Source organism: Pelodiscus sinensis, chromosome 2 (assembly GCF_052426305.1).
Source record: "Pelodiscus sinensis isolate ZL-2025 chromosome 2, ASM5242630v1, whole genome shotgun sequence".
Taxonomy (NCBI): domain Eukaryota; kingdom Metazoa; phylum Chordata; order Testudines; family Trionychidae; genus Pelodiscus; species Pelodiscus sinensis.
The window spans coordinates 1,662,404-1,683,374 of record NC_143053.1 but is presented as its reverse complement, the minus strand read 5'-3'; the positions used below and the strand labels follow the sequence as shown (position 1 = coordinate 1,683,374).

At 70.4% G+C, this 20,971-nt stretch overlaps 1 protein-coding gene across 1 annotated transcript; it reads left to right on the top strand.

Moving 5' to 3' along the window:
* The first annotated feature begins 3,608 nt into the window (after window positions 1-3,608).
* Window positions 3,609-19,477, top strand: LOC142823546 (5-oxoprolinase). Its single transcript, XM_089775898.1, is given in 16 exon segments — window positions 3,609-3,840; window positions 4,436-4,627; window positions 5,475-5,589; window positions 9,686-9,809; window positions 10,023-10,218; window positions 10,385-10,550; window positions 10,643-10,781; window positions 11,926-11,993; window positions 12,075-12,238; window positions 12,241-12,342; window positions 12,580-12,692; window positions 13,889-14,059; window positions 17,169-17,306; window positions 18,389-18,527; window positions 18,863-18,975; window positions 19,123-19,477. Coding segments are annotated over 16 exon segments (2,454 nt in total). The 5' UTR covers window positions 3,609-3,666; the 3' UTR covers window positions 19,463-19,477.
* The last annotated feature ends 1,494 nt before the right edge of the window (window positions 19,478-20,971 follow it).

Sequence of the window (20,971 nt, the reverse complement as noted above, 5' to 3'; positions counted from 1 at the left end):
CTGTTAACCCCTTCACTCCCACCATCCCCCCACCTCGATCGCCGACCCCATCATTCCTGTTAACCCCTTCACTCCCGCCTTCCCCCTGCCCCGATCGCCGACCCCGTCACTCCCATTAACCCCCCACCCCGATCGCCGACCCCGTCACTCCTGTTAACCCCTTCACTCCCACCATCCCCCCGCCCCGATCGCCGACCCCGTCACTCCTGTTAACCCCTTCACTCCCACCATCCCCCCGCCCCAATCGCCGACCCCGTCATTCCTGTTAACCCCTTCACTCCCACCATCCCCCCACCTCGATCGCCGACCCCATCATTCCTGTTAACCCCTTCACTCCCACCATCCCCCCGCCCCGATCGCCGACCCCATCACTCCCATTAACCCCCCGCCCCGATCGCCGACCCCGTCACGCCCATTAACCCCCGCCCCGATCGCTGACCCCGTCACTCCCATTAACCCCCCACCCCGATCGCCGACCCCGTCACGCCCATTAACCCCCGCCCCGATCGCCGACCCCGTCACTCCCATTAACCCCTGCCCCGATCGCTGACCCCGTCACTCCTGTTAACCCCTTCACTCCCACCATCCCCCTGCCCCGATCGCCCCCCTCCTTCACTCCTGCCAACTCCCGCCCTGATCGCTGACCCCGTCACTCCCGTTAACCCCCCGCCCCGATCGCCGACCCCGTCACTCCTGTTAACCCCTTCATTCCCACCATCCCCCCGCCCCGATCGCCGACCCCGTCACTCCTGTTAACCCCTTCACTCCCACCATCCCCCCGCCCCGATCGCCGACCCCGTCACTCCTGTTAACCCCTTCACTCCCACCATCCCCCCGCCCCGATCGCCGACCCCGTCACTCCTGTTAACCCCTTCATTCCCACCATCCCCCCGCCCCGATCGCCGACCCCGTCACTCCTGTTAACCCCTTCATTCCCACCATCCCCCCGCCCCGATCGCCGACCCCGTCACTCCTGTTAACCCCTTCATTCCCACCATCCCCCCGCCCCGATCGCCGACCCCGTCACTCCTGTTAACCCCTTCACTCCCACCATCCCCCTGCCCCGATCGCCGACCCCGTCACTCCCATTAACCCCCGCCCCGATCGCCGACCCCGTCACTCCTGTTAACCCCTTCACTCCCACCATCCCCCCGCCCCGATCGCCGACCCCGTCACTCCTGTTAACCCCTTCACTCCCACCATCCCCCCGCCCCGATCGCCGACCCCGTCACTCCTGTTAACCCCTTCATTCCCACCATCCCCCCGCCCCGATCGCCGACCCCGTCACTCCTGTTAACCCCTTCATTCCCACCATCCCCCCGCCCCGATCGCCGACCCCGTCACTCCTGTTAACCCCTTCATTCCCACCATCCCTCCGCCCCGATCGCCGACCCCGTCACTCCCGTTAACCCCTTCATTCCCACCATCCCCCCGCCCCGATCGCCGACCCCGTCACTCCTGTTAACCCCTTCATTCCCACCATCCCCCCGCCCCGATCGCCGACCCCGTCACTCCCGTTAACCCCTTCATTCCCACCATCCCCCCGCCCCGATCGCCGACCCCGTCACTCCTGTTAACCCCTTCATTCCCACCATCCCTCCGCCCCGATCGCCGACCCCGTCACTCCCGTTAACCCCTTCATTCCCACCATCCCTCCGCCCCGATCGCCGACCCCGTCACTCCTGTTAACCCCTTCATTCCCACCATCCCTCCGCCCCGATTGCCGACCCCGTCACTCCTGTTAACCCCTTCACTCCCACCATCCCCCTGCCCCGATCGCCGACCCCGTCACTCCCATTAACCCCCGCCCCGATCGCCGACCCCGTCACTCCTGTTAACCCCTTCACTCCCACCATCCCCCCACCTCGATCGCCGACCCAGTCACTCCTGTTAACCCCTTCACTCCCACCATCCCCCCGCCCCGATCGCCGACCCCGTCACTCCTGTTAACCCCTTCATTCCCACCATCCCTCCGCCCCGATCGCCGACCCCGTCACTCCCGTTAACCCCTTCATTCCCACCATCCCCCCGCCCCGATCGCCGACCCCGTCACTCCTGTTAACCCCTTCATTCCCACCATCCCCCCGCCCCGATCGCCGACCCCGTCACTCCCGTTAACCCCTTCATTCCCACCATCCCCCCGCCCCGATCGCCGACCCCGTCACTCCTGTTAACCCCTTCATTCCCACCATCCCTCCGCCCCGATCGCCGACCCCGTCACTCCCGTTAACCCCTTCATTCCCACCATCCCTCCGCCCCGATCGCCGACCCCGTCACTCCCATTAACCCCTTCATTCCCACCATCCCCCTGCCCCGATCGCCGACCCCGTCACTCCCGTTAACCCCTTCATTCCCACCATCCCCCTGCCCCGATCGCCGACCCCGTCACTCCCATTAACCCCCGCCCCGATCGCCGACCCCGTCACTCCTGTTAACCCCTTCATTCCCACCATCCCCCCGCCCCGATCGCCGACCCCGTCACTCCCGTTAACCCCTTCATTCCCACCATCCCTCCGCCCCGATCGCCGACCCCGTCACTCCCGTTAACCCCTTCATTCCCACCATCCCCCTGCCCCGATCGCCGACCCCGTCACTCCCATTAACCCCCGCCCCGATCGCCGACCCCGTCACTCCTGTTAACCCCTTCATTCCCACCATCCCCCCGCCCCGATCGCCGACCCCGTCACTCCTGTTAACCCCTTCACTCCCACCATCCCCCCGCCCCAATCGCCGACCCCGTCATTCCTGTTAACCCCTTCACTCCCACCATCCCCCCACCTCGATCGCCGACCCCGTCACTCCCATTAACCCCCGCCCCGATCGCCGACCCCGTCACTCCTGTTAACCCCTTCATTCCCACCATCCCTCCGCCCCGATCGCCGACCCCGTCACTCCCGTTAACCCCTTCATTCCCACCATCCCCCTGCCCCGATCGCCGACCCCGTCACTCCCATTAACCCCCGCCCCGATCGCCGACCCCGTCACTCCTGTTAACCCCTTCATTCCCACCATCCCCCGCCCCGATCGCCGACCCCGTCACTCCTGTTAACCCCTTCATTCCCACCATCCCCCCGCCCCGATCGCCGACCCCGTCACTCCTGTTAACCCCTTCATTCCCACCATCCCCCCGCCCCGATCGCCGACCCCGTCACTCCTGTTAACCCCTTCACTCCCACCATCCCCCCGCCCCGATTGCCGACCCCGTCACTCCTGTTAACCCCTTCATTCCCACCATCCCCCCGCCCCGATCGCCGACCCCGTCACTCCTGTTAACCCCTTCATTCCCACCATCCCCCCGCCCCGATCGCTGACCCCGTCACTCCCGTTAACCCGTCACTCCCGCCGCCCCCCTGCTTTTGGGAGGCATTGGTGCTCGGAGCCGGCTCAGCCGGGGACCCTGCGGTGGGGGCGGACGCTGGTGCCAGGCTGGAGTCCCGAGCGGGCGGAGGCCCCGACTAGCAAACGAATCGCTACGTGACACCCCGAGATCAACGCAGCCCCCCCCCCCCGGGCCCAGGTGGGTCCCAAGGGCGGGGCGGGGCGGGGCGGGGGCGGCTCCGCCAGGCTGCCCCCGCCCCGCCCCGCCCCTCCCCTCCCCTCCCCTCCCCGGAGCAGGGCGCGGAGCGGTGCGCGCTGGCGGCGGCTCCCGTCCCGCCCGGCCCCGCCATGGCCCCGCCCGGCCCCGGCCGCTTCCAGTTCGCCATCGACCGCGGCGGCACCTTCACCGACATCTTCGCGCGCTGCCCCGGCGGCCGCGTCCGCGTCCTCAAGCTGCTCTCGGAGGACCCGGCGCGGTACCGCGACGCGCCCACCGAGGGCATCCGCCGCGTGCTGCGGGAGGTGCGCGCCGGGCCGCCTGCCGGGGGGGTGAGGGGCCCGGGGGGGGTGTGCCGGGGGGGTTAAGGGACCCCTGGGGGGGGCGTCCCCGGCGCGGGGGGTAAGGGGTCCGGGGGGGGGCGTGCCTGGGGCGTGGAGGGCGCGTACTGCGCTGGGCCACCCTCACTTCCTGGGCTTGGCTCCCCGTTTGCCCCACAGCCCAGGCACATGGCTCTGCAGGTTGCCCTGGGTCCTTCCTGGGCTGCACCAAGCTGGCCCCAGCACCGCAGCCTGGCAGCCCCGGGCAGGCCCCAGTCCCGGGTTGCCGCAGCCTCAGGCTTTGCCCCTCCCCCGGGGCGCTAGGTGCCGGGCCGGGGTGCAGCACCCCCTGCTGTTCCCATGGCCGTGGTCATGCTGGGTCCTGGTGTATGAGGGGCCCCCAGGTCAGAGCCCTGGGCTGGGACCCACACTTCACTGGTTCGCATTGGCCCACTCCCTGCCGCTCTGTGCCTCGGTTTCCCCATTGGCACACCAGGGCCAGCACTCCCCCATCCATGGGCATGAGGTGCTGGGAGCTGCCCGGAGGGGGTTGCTCGCCGTGACCCACAGCCCCCCCCAGGAATGTGGCAGCCCCCTGCCCGGCGACCGGCCCCTGGACGCGTCCCAGATCGAGTGGATCCGCATGGGGACGACGGTGGCCACCAACGCCCTGCTGGAGCGCAAGGGCGAGCGCATCGCCCTGCTCGTCACCAAGGGCTTCCGGGACCTTCTGTACATCGGCAACCAGGCCCGGCCCCAGCTCTTTGACCTGGTGAGTCCCCGGCCCCGCGCCTCCCGGCCAGCCAGGCTGCGACGCCGGCTCCGGCTTGGCGGGGCCTCAGCTGCCCGGGCCAAGGAGCTCCGAGGCGGGGCAGGCCGGTGGCTGGGGATTGGCTGGGGCGCCGGGCGGGGCGCTCTCTGGACCCCTGCCCAGGCAGCCCCTGTCCACCGACCCAGAGCCAATGGCTGGGGAGCTCGGTGCAAGGAGCCTGGACCACGTTCCCCAGCTAATCTCCCCGCTGCCGGGGCCTCCCTTTATCTGCCCTTGGCTGGTGCTGGGCCCTGCCAGGCACAGGCCCCCCAGCCCTGGGGCTGCCCTGCCTGTTTGCACGTGGCCTGGGCTGAGCCTTTAATCCTCCCGGTTGCTCCTGGACCCCACCCCCTTCCCAGCATCTGCCTCTTGCAAAGCCCTTTGATCCCGGGCCTGTGGCCTGGGGCGAGCGGGGTGGGATGCTGGGGGAGGGGCAGAGGGAGGTCGGAGCCCTGGGCAGCCATTTCTGGGGGGCAGGAGCTGCCTCCAGGGCGATGTGGGCAGGGGTAGAAAGAGGGCCCCGGGGCCCTTGCGTGCGGAGCTGGGGAGCAGGTGGGAGCCTGGGACTCACCCTGTAGGGAGGGGGTGAGGCAAGGCCTGGGGGGCTCACAACCCGGAGCACGGGGCCCCAGGGCACACGCCCCAGCCCCCGAGGAATGCGCCGGGGGGGGGCAGCCGAAGACAGTGATGGTCCAGGAGGGGCCCCAGCATCTTCACGCTGGTGCCTGACCGGCGGGGGGGGGGGGGATCCCTGGGCGGGCCGGGGGCTGCCGCTGGAGTGACGGGCCGCTCTCCCCGGGGTCGCCAGGCGGTGGCGGTGCCCGACATGCTCTACGAGGAGGTGGTGGAGGTGGACGAGCGGCTGATCCTGCACCAAGCCGGCTGCCAGCTCCCCGGGGCCGAGCTCGGCCCGGTGGTCACAGGTTGGTGTTCGGAGCCGGGGCAGAGTGGGGGCTGTCAGGGCGGGGGGCCGGCTGGCCCGCTCCTGGGGCGGCCCCGGGCAGTGCCATGGAGGGTCCCACCCTGACCCTTCGGGGCTCCCGGCTTTGCCTGGTCCTCGGGGAGCTAGGGTTACTCTCCGGGGGGGGGGGAGTAATTCTCAGTGGCTGCTTGTGTTCCCATAGGGGGTGGGTCCTCCCTGCTCCCCCCGAGCTCGTCCGAGGGCACCCTGACGCTGACCCCTAGGTGGCCATGGCCTCTGCGGGCTGGTGCCCTTGGACCCGGGGGCGGGTTACAGCACTTCAAGCTCCTGCGCCCCCCAGCCCCGCTGTCACGCCACGGCCGCCCTGCTGGGAACCCACGTGGTGAGGGAACCCCACGGGGCCTTGGGCCCCCCAGGGTCTGTAGCTTGGGTACGAGGAGCATGGAAGCCAAGGCCAGCAAACCCCAAGGGGGCGGGAGAGAAGCCACCAGCCCAGGTATTTACTCCTAGGCAGTGCCCAGGCAAGGGGGGCCAACCACCCCAATATTCAATCAGAGACACCAAATGATTCTTTGCTTCAGCCGTCACGGCCGAGGATTCAGGGAGACCCCCGCACCCGAGCCGTCCTTTGTAGTGACATCTCAGGAACTCTGATTGAGGGTGAGACGGCGCGTTGGGGTCCCCCGTCTCCTGCACCCCGAAATGGCACAAACAGGCTGCACCAGCCAGTGGAATAGAGGAAGTTTATTGCCTCTCCAGGATACAGCCCAGCACAGATGGAGTCTGGTCCCAGAGCTGGGCTAGGATGCCTCAGGCCCCCTTGAGATGGGGGAGACTGGGCCCCTAAACTCCAGCCCCTGTCCCTAGGCTTTCCCCTCCATGCTCCCAGACAACAACTAACTAACCCTCTTCCAGCCCTGCCCCCCAGCCAGGGCAGCATCCCCCTTCCTTTGTTCCTCTCCATGGGGGGTGTCTGGCCACTGGTTTGCATAGTGACTCATCCTGTTCTGCTGGGTCCTGGTACCCACGGCAGCCAGTGGGGGTTCCCCCAGAGCCAGCAGCATAGAAACCAGCCAGGTCCCCCCACTACGTCACACGGGGTCATTAGAGGAGGTTTTGGAACAAACTGAGAAACTTCCCAGTAACAAGCCACCGGGCCCAGCCGGTGCTCAGCGGTGGTGTGGAACCTCCTTTAAACCAGCCACTGTAGCAATGACGGGAAGAGAGCTAACGTGACCCCAGTCTTTAAGAAGGGCTCTAGAGGCGATCCTGGCGATTCCAGGCCGGTAAGGCGAACGTCAGTACCTGGCAATTAGTTGAAACGATAGTAAAGAATCAAATCAGACACCTGGATGAACATAGTTTGTTGGGGGGAAGTCAGCATGGTTTGTGTCCAGGGAAATGCTGCCTCGCTAATCTGCAGAAGGGGCCGTGCCCAGGAAAGCTCAGGGTGCTCTGTTAGTCTGTGCGGTGCTAGCCGGCTAGTTTGTTGTTTTAAGTTCACTCTGCTAGAATTCCTTGGGGGGGTCAGTAAACGTGCACCAGGGGGATCCGGTGGCTGTCGTGCACTTAGATTGTCAGAGAGGCAAGGTCCCTCCCCACAGGCTCTTACGCTGGCGTGGGTGAGAGGGAAGGCCCCTTCATGGACTGAGAGCTGGTTAAAAGCCAGGAAGCCGGGGGTAGGAATGAAAGGTCAGTTTTCGGAATGGAGGGGTAACTAGTGGGGTCCCCCAAGGGTCTGTCCTGGTGTGTTGGGGGGTCCCCGACCCTGCACCCCCTCTGCAGCCAGACGTGACTCTCGGGCGGCCAGTCGAGTGGAAGGTTTTATTGGTTCCCAGGGACAGGATCCATGTTCCGCAGGCTCCGAGAGCCGCAGCCTGATTCCTCTCGGGGGAAGGGCTCCCAGGTCTTCCAGGCCCCTTCCCTGCTCCAAGCCTCATCTCTCCTCCTCCTCAGGCCCCAGCCCGCCTCTCCTTTGTCTCCCTTCCTGGGCCGGAGTTGTGATCTGTTTCTGGGCCCAGTGCACATCCGGAGGGAGACCTCAGGAACCCCCACGGCACAGAATGAAACCGGGGTTACATCACCCCCATAGGCCACACCTGGGGCTCACCCTAGTCCGTGATCTGGGGGGGGCAGGGAGGTGGCAACGCTTGCAGATGACACTAACAGCTCAAGGTAGCTGGGGCCACAGCAGACTGGGCAGAGCGTCCGAAGGGTCCCACCACCCTGAGCGAGCGGGAGATGAAACGTCCCGTTGCTGAGTCGTGCACGTTGGGAAACGTGATCCCAGCTACACGTGCAAAGTGATGGGGACTCCTTTGGCTGGGCTGCGCCGGAGCCCCTGGGGTCGCTGTGGGCGGTTCTCTGCAGCGTGTCGGGAATCCTGCGAGAGGGGCTAGCGGGTGAGACGATCCCTCGTTGCCTCTCCTAAACCCTGGCACGCTCACAGCTGCAATCCTGCGCCCGGGGGCTCGCCCCTCTCCGGAGGATCTCAGCATTGGAGAAGGTTCAAAACGGGTCACAGACACGATGGGGGGGAGGTTGGAGCTGTGACTGGGGTGGGAGCCCCTGGGCCCTGCAGCCCCGTCCTCAGCCAGGCAGGACACTCAGGCGCCAGGGAGAACAGAAGGTCTGTTGGCTCCCAGGGACACGGCGTAGCTCAGACCTGTCAGCACAGGGACCAGAAGCCGCCAGCCCGGCCCGTCTTGGGGAGGGGGACCCAGGCCCTGGGCCCCTCCTGCATTCTCACCCTCAGCACCTGGTCCCAGCCCTGCCCTTGTCCCTTCCCAGCAAAAAGCGGTCACCTGGTTGCACCCCCCCACCGAGGCTCAGATTACAGAAAGTCGGGGCCATTGTGTACGTGCTGGACTGGGGCAGCCTCCCTCGCTGAGTCACACCCAACGCACCCATCCCCAGCCGGGCAGCGATGCCGTGCTCAGGGAAACTGAGGCACACACCGGGGGTTACTACAAGACAGCAGAACTCACGTGCCACATAACAAAGTGAACAGAACAAATACACACCCCACTTAGTCACAGGAACAGGTGCCATGTGAAGAGATTAAAAAGACGGGGACCTCTCCGCTTCCAAGCGAGGCGGCTAAGGCCATGTCGACACATGAATTATGCAAATGAGATGGCGATAGTCCACACTTCACCGCATTTGCAGTGTAGACATAGCCTGGGGGGGCTAGGAGACAGGTCTATAAAATAATGGCGGGTGTGGGGTGACTAAGGGAATGTGATCGACTTGTTCCCAGAGCACGAAATGAAGTGAACGGGTGGCAGGTTTAAAGCAAACAAAAGGAAGTTTCCTTCACTCAGGCTGCGTCTACGCTGCAGGCTTTGTGCGAGGGCACGGCCACGCTGCCATGCGCTTTGCGCACGAGCATCCACGGCAGCATGGACGCTGTCTTGCGCAAGGACGCTCGGATGGCCATTCTGTTGCCCGTGCACGCTGCCTTCTTGCGCAAACAGCCTGCAGTGTAGAGGTAGCCCCAGTGCGCAGTCGACCTGTGGAACTCCTTGCTGCAGGATGTTGTGAAGACCAGGACTTTGACAGCATTCAAACAAGTTAAAAGAATTCTGAGGAAGTTAGAGCGCAGCGCCAGAGGGCTTTGCCTGGGCGCGTTTGTAGGGACAGCAGAGGTTGGGGGGTGCTAAGTTTGTTTATGGGTAGATGGCTGGCTCCTGGGTGCACCCTCAAGTGCTCAAGGTGGACGGGGGCGGGTGGCTGCTCATCCCTGGCTCAGACCTGGGCCCCTTCCCGGCAGCTCCCAGCGTGGTTTGGAGGCCTCAGTACTTTGGGGACCGGCGCTGGGTTTATTGGCCTGGTGATGGCTGAGCCGGGGGTGGGTGGCTTGGCCCTTGGCACGGGGAGTGGCGCTTCCTGTGCCCCCTGTCAGGCTGCTCCTGCCGTGGACTCGCTGGTCTCCATTCGGGCTCCCTGCCCATCTGGGCTTGGGGTGCGGCCGGGGGCTTCCCTTGTCTGGGCCTTCCTCGGCCCCCGTGCCTGTAACCCTTCCGGCTGGGGCCCAGAGCTGGCAGTAGCATTGGTGTCTGCCCTGCGCCGGGGCCCTCAGCTCCGTCCCTCCCCAGGCGTGACGGGGGACTCGCTGGTGGTGCAGCGCCCCGTGGACCTGGCCTTGCTGCGCAGGGACCTGCAGCGGCTGCTGGCGCGGGGGATCCAGAGCCTGGCTGTGGTGCTGCTGCATTCCTACACGTGAGTCCCTGGGGGCCCTGGGTGCGGGCGGGAGCCCTTCGCCCTGCAGGTGGGGGCTGAGCTGAGCCCCGTGGGGGCCCCCCCCGCGCTGTGGTCGCAGCCAGTCGGGGCTGGAGCCTGTCGCTCCGAAGTCAGGGCCGGGCAGGTGCCACCCCCGGGCACTTCAGCTGGGTGCCTGGGCCGTGCTGGGCAGCCTGACTCTCTCCCTGGCAGCTGGCCGGCCCACGAGCGGCAGGTGGAGGCGCTGGCCCGCGAGCTGGGCTTCCAGCAGGTGTCGCTCTCCTCGGCCGTGATGCCCATGGTGCGGGTGGTGCCGCGTGGTTTCACCGCCTGCGCCGACGCCTACCTCACCCCCTGCATCCGGCGCTACCTGGACAGCTTCCGCGCCAGCTTCACCCAGCAGCTGCAGGTGAGCCCGGTGCCCCAGCGGCTGGGGGGCAGCGCCCCAAACTGCCCCCCTGAGCCAGACAGACCTGGGCCTTCTCGCCCCCCCACATGGACTCATCTGCCCCCCCAGTCCATGCCAGGTCCCACCTGGCGCCAGGCTCACCTGCTCCCTCTGGCTCCCCCTGCAGGACAGCCAGGTGCTCTTCATGCGCTCTGACGGGGGCCTGACCCCCATGGAGCAGTTCTGTGGCTCCCGGGCCGTCCTGTCGGGGCCCGCCGGCGGCGTCGTGGGCTACGCGCTCACCACCTACAGCCGGGAGGAGGGGCAGCCTGTGATCGGCTTCGACATGGGAGGTGGGTGCTGCCCCCAGGGTCTGCCTGGGGATGGAGCCGGGGCTCCCGGCCTGGCCGGGCTGTGGGGAAGGTGCTGACTGGGTCCCCCGCAGGCACCTCGACGGACGTCAGCCGCTACGCCGGCGAGTACGAGCACGTCTTCGAGGCCACCATGGCTGGGGTCAGCATCCAGGCCCCGCAGCTGGACATCAACACTGTGGCGGCCGGCGGCGGCTCCATGCTCTTCTTCCGGTGGGTGTCTGCCCGGGTCGCCGGGTGTCACGGAGTGGGGGGGTCACCGGGCCGGCACCCCACCCACAGCCAGGCGGGACTCTCAGGCGGCAGGTAGAAGAGAAGGTCCGTGGGTCCCAAGGACACGGCGTGGCTCAGACTTGTTGGTACAGGAGCCCCCAGCCCAGCCCAGCCCAGGGGGAAGGGGGCCAGAATCAGGTCTCTGGGCCCCCGCCGAGCTCCCCAGGAAGCCCAGCTCCCCTCTCCCTGAGCCAGCAGAAAACTAAACTCACCCCCCAGCAACTGGTCCCAGCCCCCAGGCTGCCCCACCCCCGCCTTTGTGCGATCTGCTGTCCCGCCTGGCCTCCCCCTCCTGCAGATAGTGCTGCAGTGCCCGGGAAACTGAGGCACACACAGAGTTACTGCAGCACAGTGGAGTCACACACAGCACCACGAGAGTGAATAGGAAACCGAGCGAATACAGTCCCCTCTGCGTCACACCAGCCCCATCCCCGGCCACCCTGGGCCCTCGGCTGTGCCGCCCTTTCCTGGCAGTCGGGTGGAGTGTCCCGGCCTGGCCTTTGGGGGCTCTGTGCCCCAAACCCCAGCCTGGCCCTAGGAGCTGGTCACGGGGCTCCTGGCCCTTTGAGTTCATTGATCTCCTGGGGCTGGCGCGTGCCCCTGCCCGGTTTGGCTCACTGGCCAGGCATGGGGCCGTACCACGTCCTGCCCGGCCACGGGGCCGTACCACGTCCTGCCCGGCCACGGGGCCGTACCACGTCCTGCCCGGCCACGGGGGTGACGCCGCGTCCCGGTCACGGGGCCGTACCACGTCCTGCCCGGCCACGGGGGTGACGCCGCATCCCGGTCACGGGGCCGTACCTCGTCCTGCCCGGAAGGGGGTGACGGTATGTCCCGGGCACGGGGCCGTACCACGTCCTGCCCGGAAGGGGGTGACGGCGCGTCCCGGGCACGGGGCCGTACCTCGTCCTGCCCGGAAGGGGGTGACGGTATGTCCCGGGCACGGGGCCGTACCTCGTCCTGCCCGGAAGGGGGCGACGGCGTGTCCCGGGCACGGGGCCGTACCATGTCCTGCCCAGAAGGGGGTGACGGCGTGTCCGGGGCTGGCGCGTGCTGCAGTAACATGTCCCCCCGTCTTTCCCAGGTCCGGGCTGTTTGTGGTTGGTCCTGAGTCCGCAGGGGCCCATCCCGGCCCGGCCTGCTACAGGAAGGGTGAGGCCGTGGCGTGGCGCGGCGTGGGGGTGGGGGGGACGGGGCGGGGGCGAGGTAGCGACTGACCCCGGGTCCTTGCAGGGGGACCCCTGACGGTGACTGACGCCAACCTGTGCCTGGGCCGCCTGCTGCCCCACTACTTCCCCCGCATCTTCGGGCCGGGCGAGGACCAGCCGCTGGCGCGGGAGGCCAGCTGGGAGGCCTTCCAGGCGCTGACGGCCCGCGTGAACGCCTCCCTGGCCGGCCAGGCCCCGGGCCCCCCTCCCCGCTCACCGTGGAGCAGGTGGCCATGGGCTTCATCCGCGTGGCCAACGAGAGCATGTGCCGGCCCATCCGCTCCCTGACCCAGGTAGGGCTGGGCCGCCCCCCCCCCCCCCCCCGCTGCCCTGCCTGCACGGGGGCAGGGCCAGGCCTGGGCCCGAGCGCCCCCAGTTCTGCGCAGGCCACGCCAGGGACTCTACCCCAGGGGAGGGGGGACAAGTCGGGGCTCAGCTCACTGCAGGGGGTGGGGGTCCCTGGGTCTCCCCGGTGGGGTGGGGGCGGGGCGTGCTGGCCCCATGGGTGATGCTCGCTTTGGTTCCGGCAGGCCAGGGGCCACGACACCTCGCACCATGTGCTGGCCTGTTTCGGGGGCGCCGGGGGGCAGCATGCCTGTGCCATCGCCCGGGCGCTGGGCATGAGGCGGGTGTTCATCCACAAGTAGGTACCGGGCAGTGGGGGGGAGGGGGAAGCAGAGATCACTGCTCCCCCAGGGGCCTGTCGGGGCAGGTACGAGGCCCCCCAGGACTGGGCAGGGCCGGGAATACCAGCCCGGTGGTTCTCTGGGGAGCCCACTGGCTGCGCAGGGGCCAGGCTCCTTTTGGTAGGGGGCTGATTTTAGGGTCCCTGCTGCAGCAGTGCAGGTGTTAGAGGCTAAGAGGGAGCAGAGCCAGGTGCCGGGACGGGGCACCGCGGGGTCAGGGGCCGTGGGGAGCGGGGCCGGGCCCCAGCACGGGGCACCGCGGGGGGCAGGGGGCCGTGGGGTATGGGGGGGCCTTGGGGAATGGGGGGGCCCAGGACGGGGCGCATGGGGCCATGGAGAGTGGGGGCCTTGGGGAGCAGGGCTGGGCCCCAGGACAGGGCACCGCGGGGGGCAGGGGGCCGTGGGGAACGGGGGGGCCCAGGACGGGACGTAGGGGGCCATGGAGAGTGGGGGGCCGTGGGGAGCAGGGCTGGGCCCCAGGATGGGGCACCATGGGGGGCAGGGGCCCATGGAGAGTGGGGGGCCGTGGGGAGCAGGGCTGGGCCCCAGGACGGGGCACCACTGGGGGCAGGGGCCCATGGAGAGTGGGGGGCCGTGGGGAGCAGGGCTGGGCCCCAGGACGGGGCACCGTGGGGGGCAGGGGGCCGTGGGGAGCAGGGCTGGGCCCCAGGATGGGGCACCGCGGGGGGCAGGGGGCCGTGGGGAGCAGGGCTGGGCCCCAGGACGGGGCACCGTGGGGGGCAGGGGGCCGTGGGGAGCAGGGCTGGGCCCCAGGACGGAGCACCGCGGGGGGCAGGGGGCCGTGGGGAGGGGGGGGGGGGGGCCCAGGACGGGGCGCAGGGGGCCGTGGGGAACGGGGGGGCCCAGGACGGGGCGCAGGGGGCCGTGGGGAACGGGGGGGGCCCAGGACGGGGCGCAGGGGGCCGTGGGGAGCAGGGCTGGGCCCCAGGACGGGGCACCGCGGGGGGCAGGGGGCCGTGGGGAACGGGGGGGCCCAGGACGGGGTGCAGGGGGCCATGGGCAGCAGGGCCGGGCCCCGGGACGGGGCACCGCGGGAGGCAGGAGACGGGTGGCTGCTATGCTCCGGCGCGGGCGGGCAGACCCTGGGGCGGAGCCGGGGCCGGCGGGAGCTGCTGACGCGGGGCCCTTGCAGGCACAGCGGGATCCTGTCGGCCTACGGGCTGGCCCTGGCGGACGTGGTGCACGAGGCCCAGGAGCCCTGCTCCCTGCGCTACGAGCCCGGGGCCTTCGGCCAGCTGGACCAGCGCATCGCGGCGCTGGAGGCCGAGTGCGTGCGGGCCCTGCAGGCCCAGGGCTTTGCCAGGTACGGCGCCGCGTGCCCGGAGCCGCGGGTACCGCTGGGCCCGCAGGGACTGCCCGGGGGTCTGAATGGGAGAAAAGGAGGTTTTGTCCTGTTGGAAACAGCGGGGCGTGGGCGGGCTGTGGGCGGATGGGCTCCTCGCCCCAACGGGCGGCTGGGGGGCCTCGTGACACACAGCCGGCACGCGGGCGGTTGGCGGGTGTTTGGGGGGAGTGGTTCTGGCACACTGCCAGAGTGTTTGGGGGGGCAGGCTCGGGAGCGGTGGGGGGGCGCTCTGGCAGGCTGTCATGGGGTGTTTGGGGGGAAGCTGGGGGGTGAGCTTGGGGGGGTTCTCGGGGGCTGGCATGCAGGTGGTTGTGGGGTGTTTGGGGAAAGCTGGGGGGTGAGCTTGGGGGGGTTCACGGGGGCTGGCATGCAGGTGGTTGTGGGGTGTTTGGGGAAGCTGGGGGGTGATCTGGGGGGGTTCTCGGGGCTGGCATGCGGGCGGTCGTGGGGTGTTTGGGGGGAAGCTGGGGGCCGGCGTGTGGGGGTTTTCAGGGGCTGGCATGCGGGCGGTCGTGGGAGTTCGGGGGGAAGCTGGGGGCCGGCGTGCGGGCGGTCGTGGGGGGTTTGGGGGGAAGCTGGGGGCTGGCGTGCGGGCGGTCGTGGGGGGTTTGGGGGGAAGCTGGGGGCCGGCGTGCGGGCGGTCGTGGGGGGTTTGGGGGGAAGCTGGGGGCCGGCGTGCGGGCGGTCGTGGGGGGTTCGGGGGGAAGCTGGGGGCCGGCGTGCGGCCGGTCGTGGGGGGTTCGGGGGGAAGCTGGGGGCCGGCGTGCGGGCGGTCATGGGGGGTTCGGGGGGAAGCTGGGGGCTGGCGTGCGGGCGGTCGTGGGGGGTTTGGGGGGAAGCTGGGGGCCGGCGTGCGGCCGGTCGTGGGGGGTTCGGGGGGAAGCTGGGGGCTGGCGTGCGGGCGGTCGTGGGGGGTTTGGGGGGAAGCTGGGGGCCGGCGTGCGGGCGGTCGTGGGGGGTTCGGGGGGAAGCTGGGGGCTGGCGTGTGGGCGGTCGTGGGGGGTTCGGGGGGAAGCTGGGGGCCGGCGTGCGGGCGGTCGTGGGGGGTTCGGGGGGAAGCTGGGGGCCGGCGTGCGGGCGGTCGTGGGGGGTTCGGGGGGAAGCTGGGGGCCGGCGTGCGGGCGGTCGTGGGGGGTTCGGGGGGAAGCTGGGGGCTGGCGTGCGGGCGGTCGTGGGGGGTTCGGGGGGGCTGGGGGCTGGCGTGCGGGCGGTCGTGGGGGGTTCGGGGGGAAGCTGGGGGCCGGCGTGCGGGCGCTCGTGGGGGGTTCGGGGGGAAGCTGGGGGCCGGCGTGCGGCCGGTCGTGGGGGGTTCGGGGGGAAGCTGGGGGCCGGCGTGCGGGCGGTCGTGGGGGGTTCGGGGGGAAGCTGGGGGCCGGCGTGCGGCCGGTCGTGGGGGGTTCGGGGGAAGCTGGGGGCCGGCGTGCGGCCGGTCGTGGGGGGTTCGGGGGGAAGCTGGGGGCCGGCGTGCGGGCGGTCGTGGGGAGTTCGGGGGGAAGCTGGGGGCCGGCGTGCGGGCGGTCGTGGGGAGTTCGGGGGGAAGCTGGGGGCCGGCGTGCGGGCGGTCGTGGGGGTTCGGGGGGAAGCTGGGGGCCGGCGTGCGGGCGGTCGTGGGGGGTTCGGGGGGAAGCTGGGGGCCGGCGTGCGGGCGGTCGTGGGGGGTTCGGGGGGAAGCTGGGGGCCGGCGTGCGGGCGGTCGTGGGGGGTTCGGGGGGAAGCTGGGGGCCGGCGTGCGGGCGGTCGTGGGGGGTTCGGGGGGAAGCTGGGGGCCGGCGTGCGGGCGGTCGTGGGGGGTTCGGGGGGAAGCTGGGGGCCGGCGTGCGGGCGGTCGTGGGGGGTTCGGGGGGAAGCTGGGGGCCGGCGTGCGGGCGGTCGTGGGGGGTTCGGGGGGAAGCTGGGGGCCGGCGTGCGGGCGGTCGTGGGGGGTTCGGGGGGAAGCTGGGGGCCGGCGTGCGGGCGGTCGTGGGGGTTCGGGGGGAAGCTGGGGGCCGGCGTGCGGGCGCGTCGTGGGGGGTTCGGGGGGAAGCTGGGGGCCGGCGTGCGGGCGCTCGTGGGGGGTTCGGGGGGAAGCTGGGGGCCGGCGTGCGGGCGCTCGTGGGGGGTTCGGGGGGAAGCTGGGGGCCGGCGTGCGGGCGCTCGTGGGGGGTTCGGGGGGAAGCTGGGGGCCGGCGTGCGGGCGCTCGTGGGGGGTTCGGGGGGAAGCTGGGGGCCGGCGTGCGGGCGGTCGTGGGGGTTCGGGGGGAAGCTGGGGGCCGGCGTGCGGGCGCTCGTGGGGGGTTCGGGGGGAAGCTGGGGGCCGGCGTGTGGGCGGTCGTGGGGGGTTCGGGGGGAGCTGGGGGCCGGCGTGCGGGCGGTCGTGGGGGGTTCGGGGGGAAGCTGGGGGCCGGCGTGCGGGCGGTCGTGGGGGGTTCGGGGGGAAGCTGGGGGCCGGCGTGCGGGCGGTCGTGGGGGGTTCGGGGGGAAGCTGGGGGCCGGCGTGTGGCCGGTCGTGGGGGGTTCGGGGGGAAGCTGGGGGCCGGCGTGCGGGCGGTCGTGGGGGGTTCGGGGGGAAGCTGGGGGCCGGCGTGCGGGCGGGCGGTCGTGGGGGGTTCGGGGGGAAGCTGGGGGCCGGCGTGCGGGCGGTCGTGGGGGGTTCGGGGGGAAGCTGGGGGCCGGCGTGCGGGCGGTCGTGGGGGGTTCGGGGGGAAGCTGGGGGCCGGCGTGCGGGCGGTCGTGGGGGGTTCGGGGGGAAGCTGGGGGCCGGCGTGTGGCCGGTCGTGGGGGGTTTGGGGGGAAGCTGGGGGCTGGCGTGCGGGCGGTCGTGGGGGGTTCGGGGGGAAGCTGGGGGCCGGCGTGCGGGCGGTCGTGGGGGGTTCGGGGGGAAGCTGGGGGCCGGCGTGTGGCCGGTCGTGGGGGGTTCGGGGGGAAGCTGGGGGCTGGCGTGCGGGCGGTCGTGGGGGGTTCGGGGGGAAGCTGGGGGCCGGCGTGTGGCCGGTCGTGGGGGGTTCGGGGAGGCGGGCAGGTTCGTGGGGCCCTTGGGGGCCGGCAGGCTCGTTGCGTAGCCCCCGGCTAAGCCGCCCTTCCCGCGCAGGTCTCAGATCAGCACAGAGCCCTTCCTGCACCTGCGCTATGACCACACGGACTGTGCCCTCATGTGCTCCGCCAAGGGGCACCCGGCCACTCCCGACTCCTGCCGAGCTGGGGACTTCGGCTCTGCCTTCTCCAGGAGGTGGGGCTCGCTCCCTGGGGCTGGGGCTGCCCCCCCCAATCAGGGGCTGGCCTGGGGGTGCTGTGCCCAGGGCTGCTCCCAGAATGACTGACGTGCACTGTGGGACGGTCCCGAGGGCCCAGGCTTAGTGGGAAGCAACCGCCGTAGGCCCGCTGGAGACATGCCCTGCCCCGCCCCGCCCCGCCTGCCCTGCCTGGCCCTGCCCTGCCCTGCCCTGCCCGGCCCGGCGGCGTCTCCGGGCTAACGGCTGCCTGGCCCTGTCCTGCCCTGCCCGGCCCATGTCTCTGGCACAGCGTCTCCAGGCTAACGGCTGCCTGGCCCTGCCCTGCCCTGCCCTGCCCATGTCTCCGGCGCCGCGTCTCTGGGCTAACGGCTGCCTGGCCCTGTCCTGCCCTGCCCTGCCTGTGTCTCCGGCACAGCGTCTCCAGGCTAACGGCTGCCTGGCCCTGTCCTGCCCTGCCCTGCCCGGCGGTGTCTCCAGCGCAGCGTCTCCGGGCTAACGGCTGCCCCGCCCCGCCCTGCCCTGCCCTGCCCGGCGGTGTCTCCAGCGCAGCGTCTCCGGGCTAACGGCTGCCTGGCCCTGTCCTGCCCTGCCCGTGTCTCCAGCGCAGCGTCTCCAGGCTAATGGCTGCTTGGCCCTGTCCTGCCCTGCCCTGCCCTGCCCGTGTCTCCGGCGCCGCGTCTCCAGGCTAATGGCTGCTTGGCCCTGTCCTGCCCTGCCCTGCCTGTGTCTCCGGCACAGCGTCTCCAGGCTAACGGCTGCCTGGCCCTGCCCTGCCCTGCCCATGTCTCCGGCGCCGCGTCTCTGGGCTAACGGCTGCCTGGCCCTGTCCTGCCCTGCCCTGCCTGTGTCTCCGGCATAGCGTCTCCAGGCTAACGGCTGCCTGGCCCTGCCCTGCCCTGCCCTGCCCATGTCTCCGGCGCCGCGTCTCTGGGCTAACGGCTGCCTGGCCCTGTCCTGCCCTGCCCTGCCTGTGTCTCTGGCACAGCGTCTCCAGGCTAACGGCTGCCTGGCCCTGCCCTGCCCTGCCTGGCGGCGTCTCCAGCGCAGCGTCTGGGCTCACGGCTCCCTGGCCCTGCAGGTACCTGAAGGAGTTTGGCTTCACCATCCCGGGGCGTCCGGTGCTGGTGGACGACGTGCGGGTGCGAGCCACAGGCAGCACCGGGATTGGCCGGGACGAGCCGGTCGCAGCCAGCGGGAGGCCCCCGCGCGTGGAGACGGTGAGAGCCAGGCAGCTGAGCTCGTCCCCCCCCCCCCAGGGCTGTTCCCAGAGCCTGGTGCCTGGCCCCCCAGCCAGAGACCGTGCTTCACTCCCAGGCCCCACCTGGTGTCTCGGATCTGCCCTGACGGGGCTGCCCAGGGCACCCAGGGGCCTGCCGGTCTCCTCTCCTCGGCCGCGGGTGCCGTGTGCAGGGCAGGCTGGGGCCAGGCGTGGTCTGACTCTGCTGATCCTGCCCTGTGGGTCGGGACGGCTGCTCTAGGGCAGGACCAGTATCGGGGACTGGGGGGGGCTGGGCCCTGGTGTTCTCAGGGTATCTCCTCTTCTCCGGGGCAGGTAACCCGCTGCTATTTCACGGATGGCTACCTGGACACCCGCGTGTACCTGCTGGAGGACCTGCGCTCCGACCACTGCGTCCCCGGCCCCAGCATCATCATCGATCAGAACAGGTGGGGCTCAGCCGCCCGGTCCCGCACCGGCGCTGGGGGATGGGCGGGGGGCATGGCAGGGCAGGCTGGGGCGAGCAATGATGGGTGCGGGGGGGTGCCGTGGGGGCCCTCCCTGGGGGCTGGCAGTAACGCATCCCCGTCCCCCAGCACCATCCTCATCGAGCCGGGCTGCACGGCCTCCATCACGCCCCACGGGGACGTCAGCATTGCTGTGGGCTCCGAGCGGCCGCGACCCCCCAGCACCCAGCGCGACGCCATCCAGCTCTCCATCTTCTCCCACCGCTTCATGAGCATTGCAGGTGAGGCTGCTGCCCTGAGCCAGGCCCATTGCTGCCGCAGGGGGCATGCTGCCCCGCCGGGGCCCTTGGGCAGGGAGCAGCCCCACGGCGCTTTATGCAGTGGGCTGCTGCTGGGGGTGCTCTGCTCTGGGCACCAGGGAAGGGGGCTTACGTGCTGCCCCCGCCCCCGCATGGGTTCCAGCCAATAGGAGCAGAGAAATGGCGGAGGGGTCAGGACAGTGGGTGTGAAGCCCCCTTCCCCCCAGAGCGGAGAGCACAGGGAGCAGCCAGCCGCTTTGAGCAGCCTGGGCTGCTGGCAGGCAGGGAGCCTGCCTGGGGTCCTGCAGGGCTGTTGGCCAGCAGCCACCTGGGTAAGCGCCTCCCACAGCCCAACTCCCTGCCCAAGTCACCACCCAAGCCCTCTGCATCCCACGTCCCCAGGTCACACCTCCCTCCCAGACCCTACCCCCCTCCATAGGCACCGCTGTCCCAGCGTGAGACGGGGAAACAAACCACAGAACGTGCAAGCAAATCACTGCAGCACGTCCTCGTGCATCGCACGTCCAGGCGTATCACCAGTCCCCACCCACGCACGTGCTGCATGCGGCTGTGCCTGCAGATTCCGGTTTGGCCTGGGCTCCTGTGCCCGACTGTCCGCGCCGGCAGGAGCACTTGGCTTCCAGCGGCAGGGGCGTCTGTCTCAGCCCCTTAGGCTGGCGGAGCCGTGGCTCTGGCTCGTGTTTGCGTGGGCTGAGCCTGTGTTGCCGGCTTTGTCGGAAGCCCCCTGGTGCCACAGGCCTTTCTGCCCTGGGTCCCTGGCTCCACGGGGGAGCCCAGAACCAGGTTCCGGCTCTCGCGCAGGCCGGAGAGGCCGGTTGAACGACGTTCCCCGGGGGCGCTGACGCCGGCCTGCACTGCGTGTGCCTGTCGGGTGGCGCGTTCCCCGGAGCCGGGCTGTGAACCCCGCTGCCCTGGCCCCATGCTCTCAAGGCCCATTCCCCACTCTGGTAGGATAAATGCAGAAGTGGGGCCCGCGAAAGGGCCCCAAAACCTTCTCTACCAGCTTTGGTAGAAAGCTCCCCCCAAACCCTAAAAACCTCGATTTTGGGGCTAAAAAGCGGGGATTTAAAAATGGCGCCGCCCAGCAACATGCAAATGAAGCCTGGGATATTTAAATCCCGGGCTTCATTTGCAGCTCCCCTTGGCCCTGCAGCTCCCCCGCAGCTCCCCCAACCTTGCAGCTTCCCCGCGGCTCCCTGGCCCTGCAGCTCCCCCGGCCCCCAACCTTGCAGCTTCCCCGCGGCTCCCCTGGCCCTGCAGCTCCCCCGCAGCTCCCCCAACCTTGCAGCTTCCCTGCAGCTCCTCCGCAGCTCCCCCAACCTTGCTGCTCCCCCCAGCCCTGCGTCTCCCCCACTGCTCTCCCCGGCCCTTTCCTGCCCTGCGGCTCCCCCGCCCCATGACCCCCACAGCTCCCCCGGCTCCAGGGCTCCCCCAGCCCCGCGTCTCCCCCACTGCTCTCCCCCGCCCTTTCCTGCCCTCCTTCCCCTGCCCTGCAGCTCTCCTGCCCCATGACCCCCCACAGCTCCCCCGGCTCCAGGGCTCCCCCAGCCCTGCAACTCCCCCACTGCTCTCCCCGGCCCTTTCCTGCCCTGCCCTGCAGCTCTCCTGCCCCATGACCCCCCACGGCTCCCCCGGCTCCAGGGCTCCCCCAGCCCCGC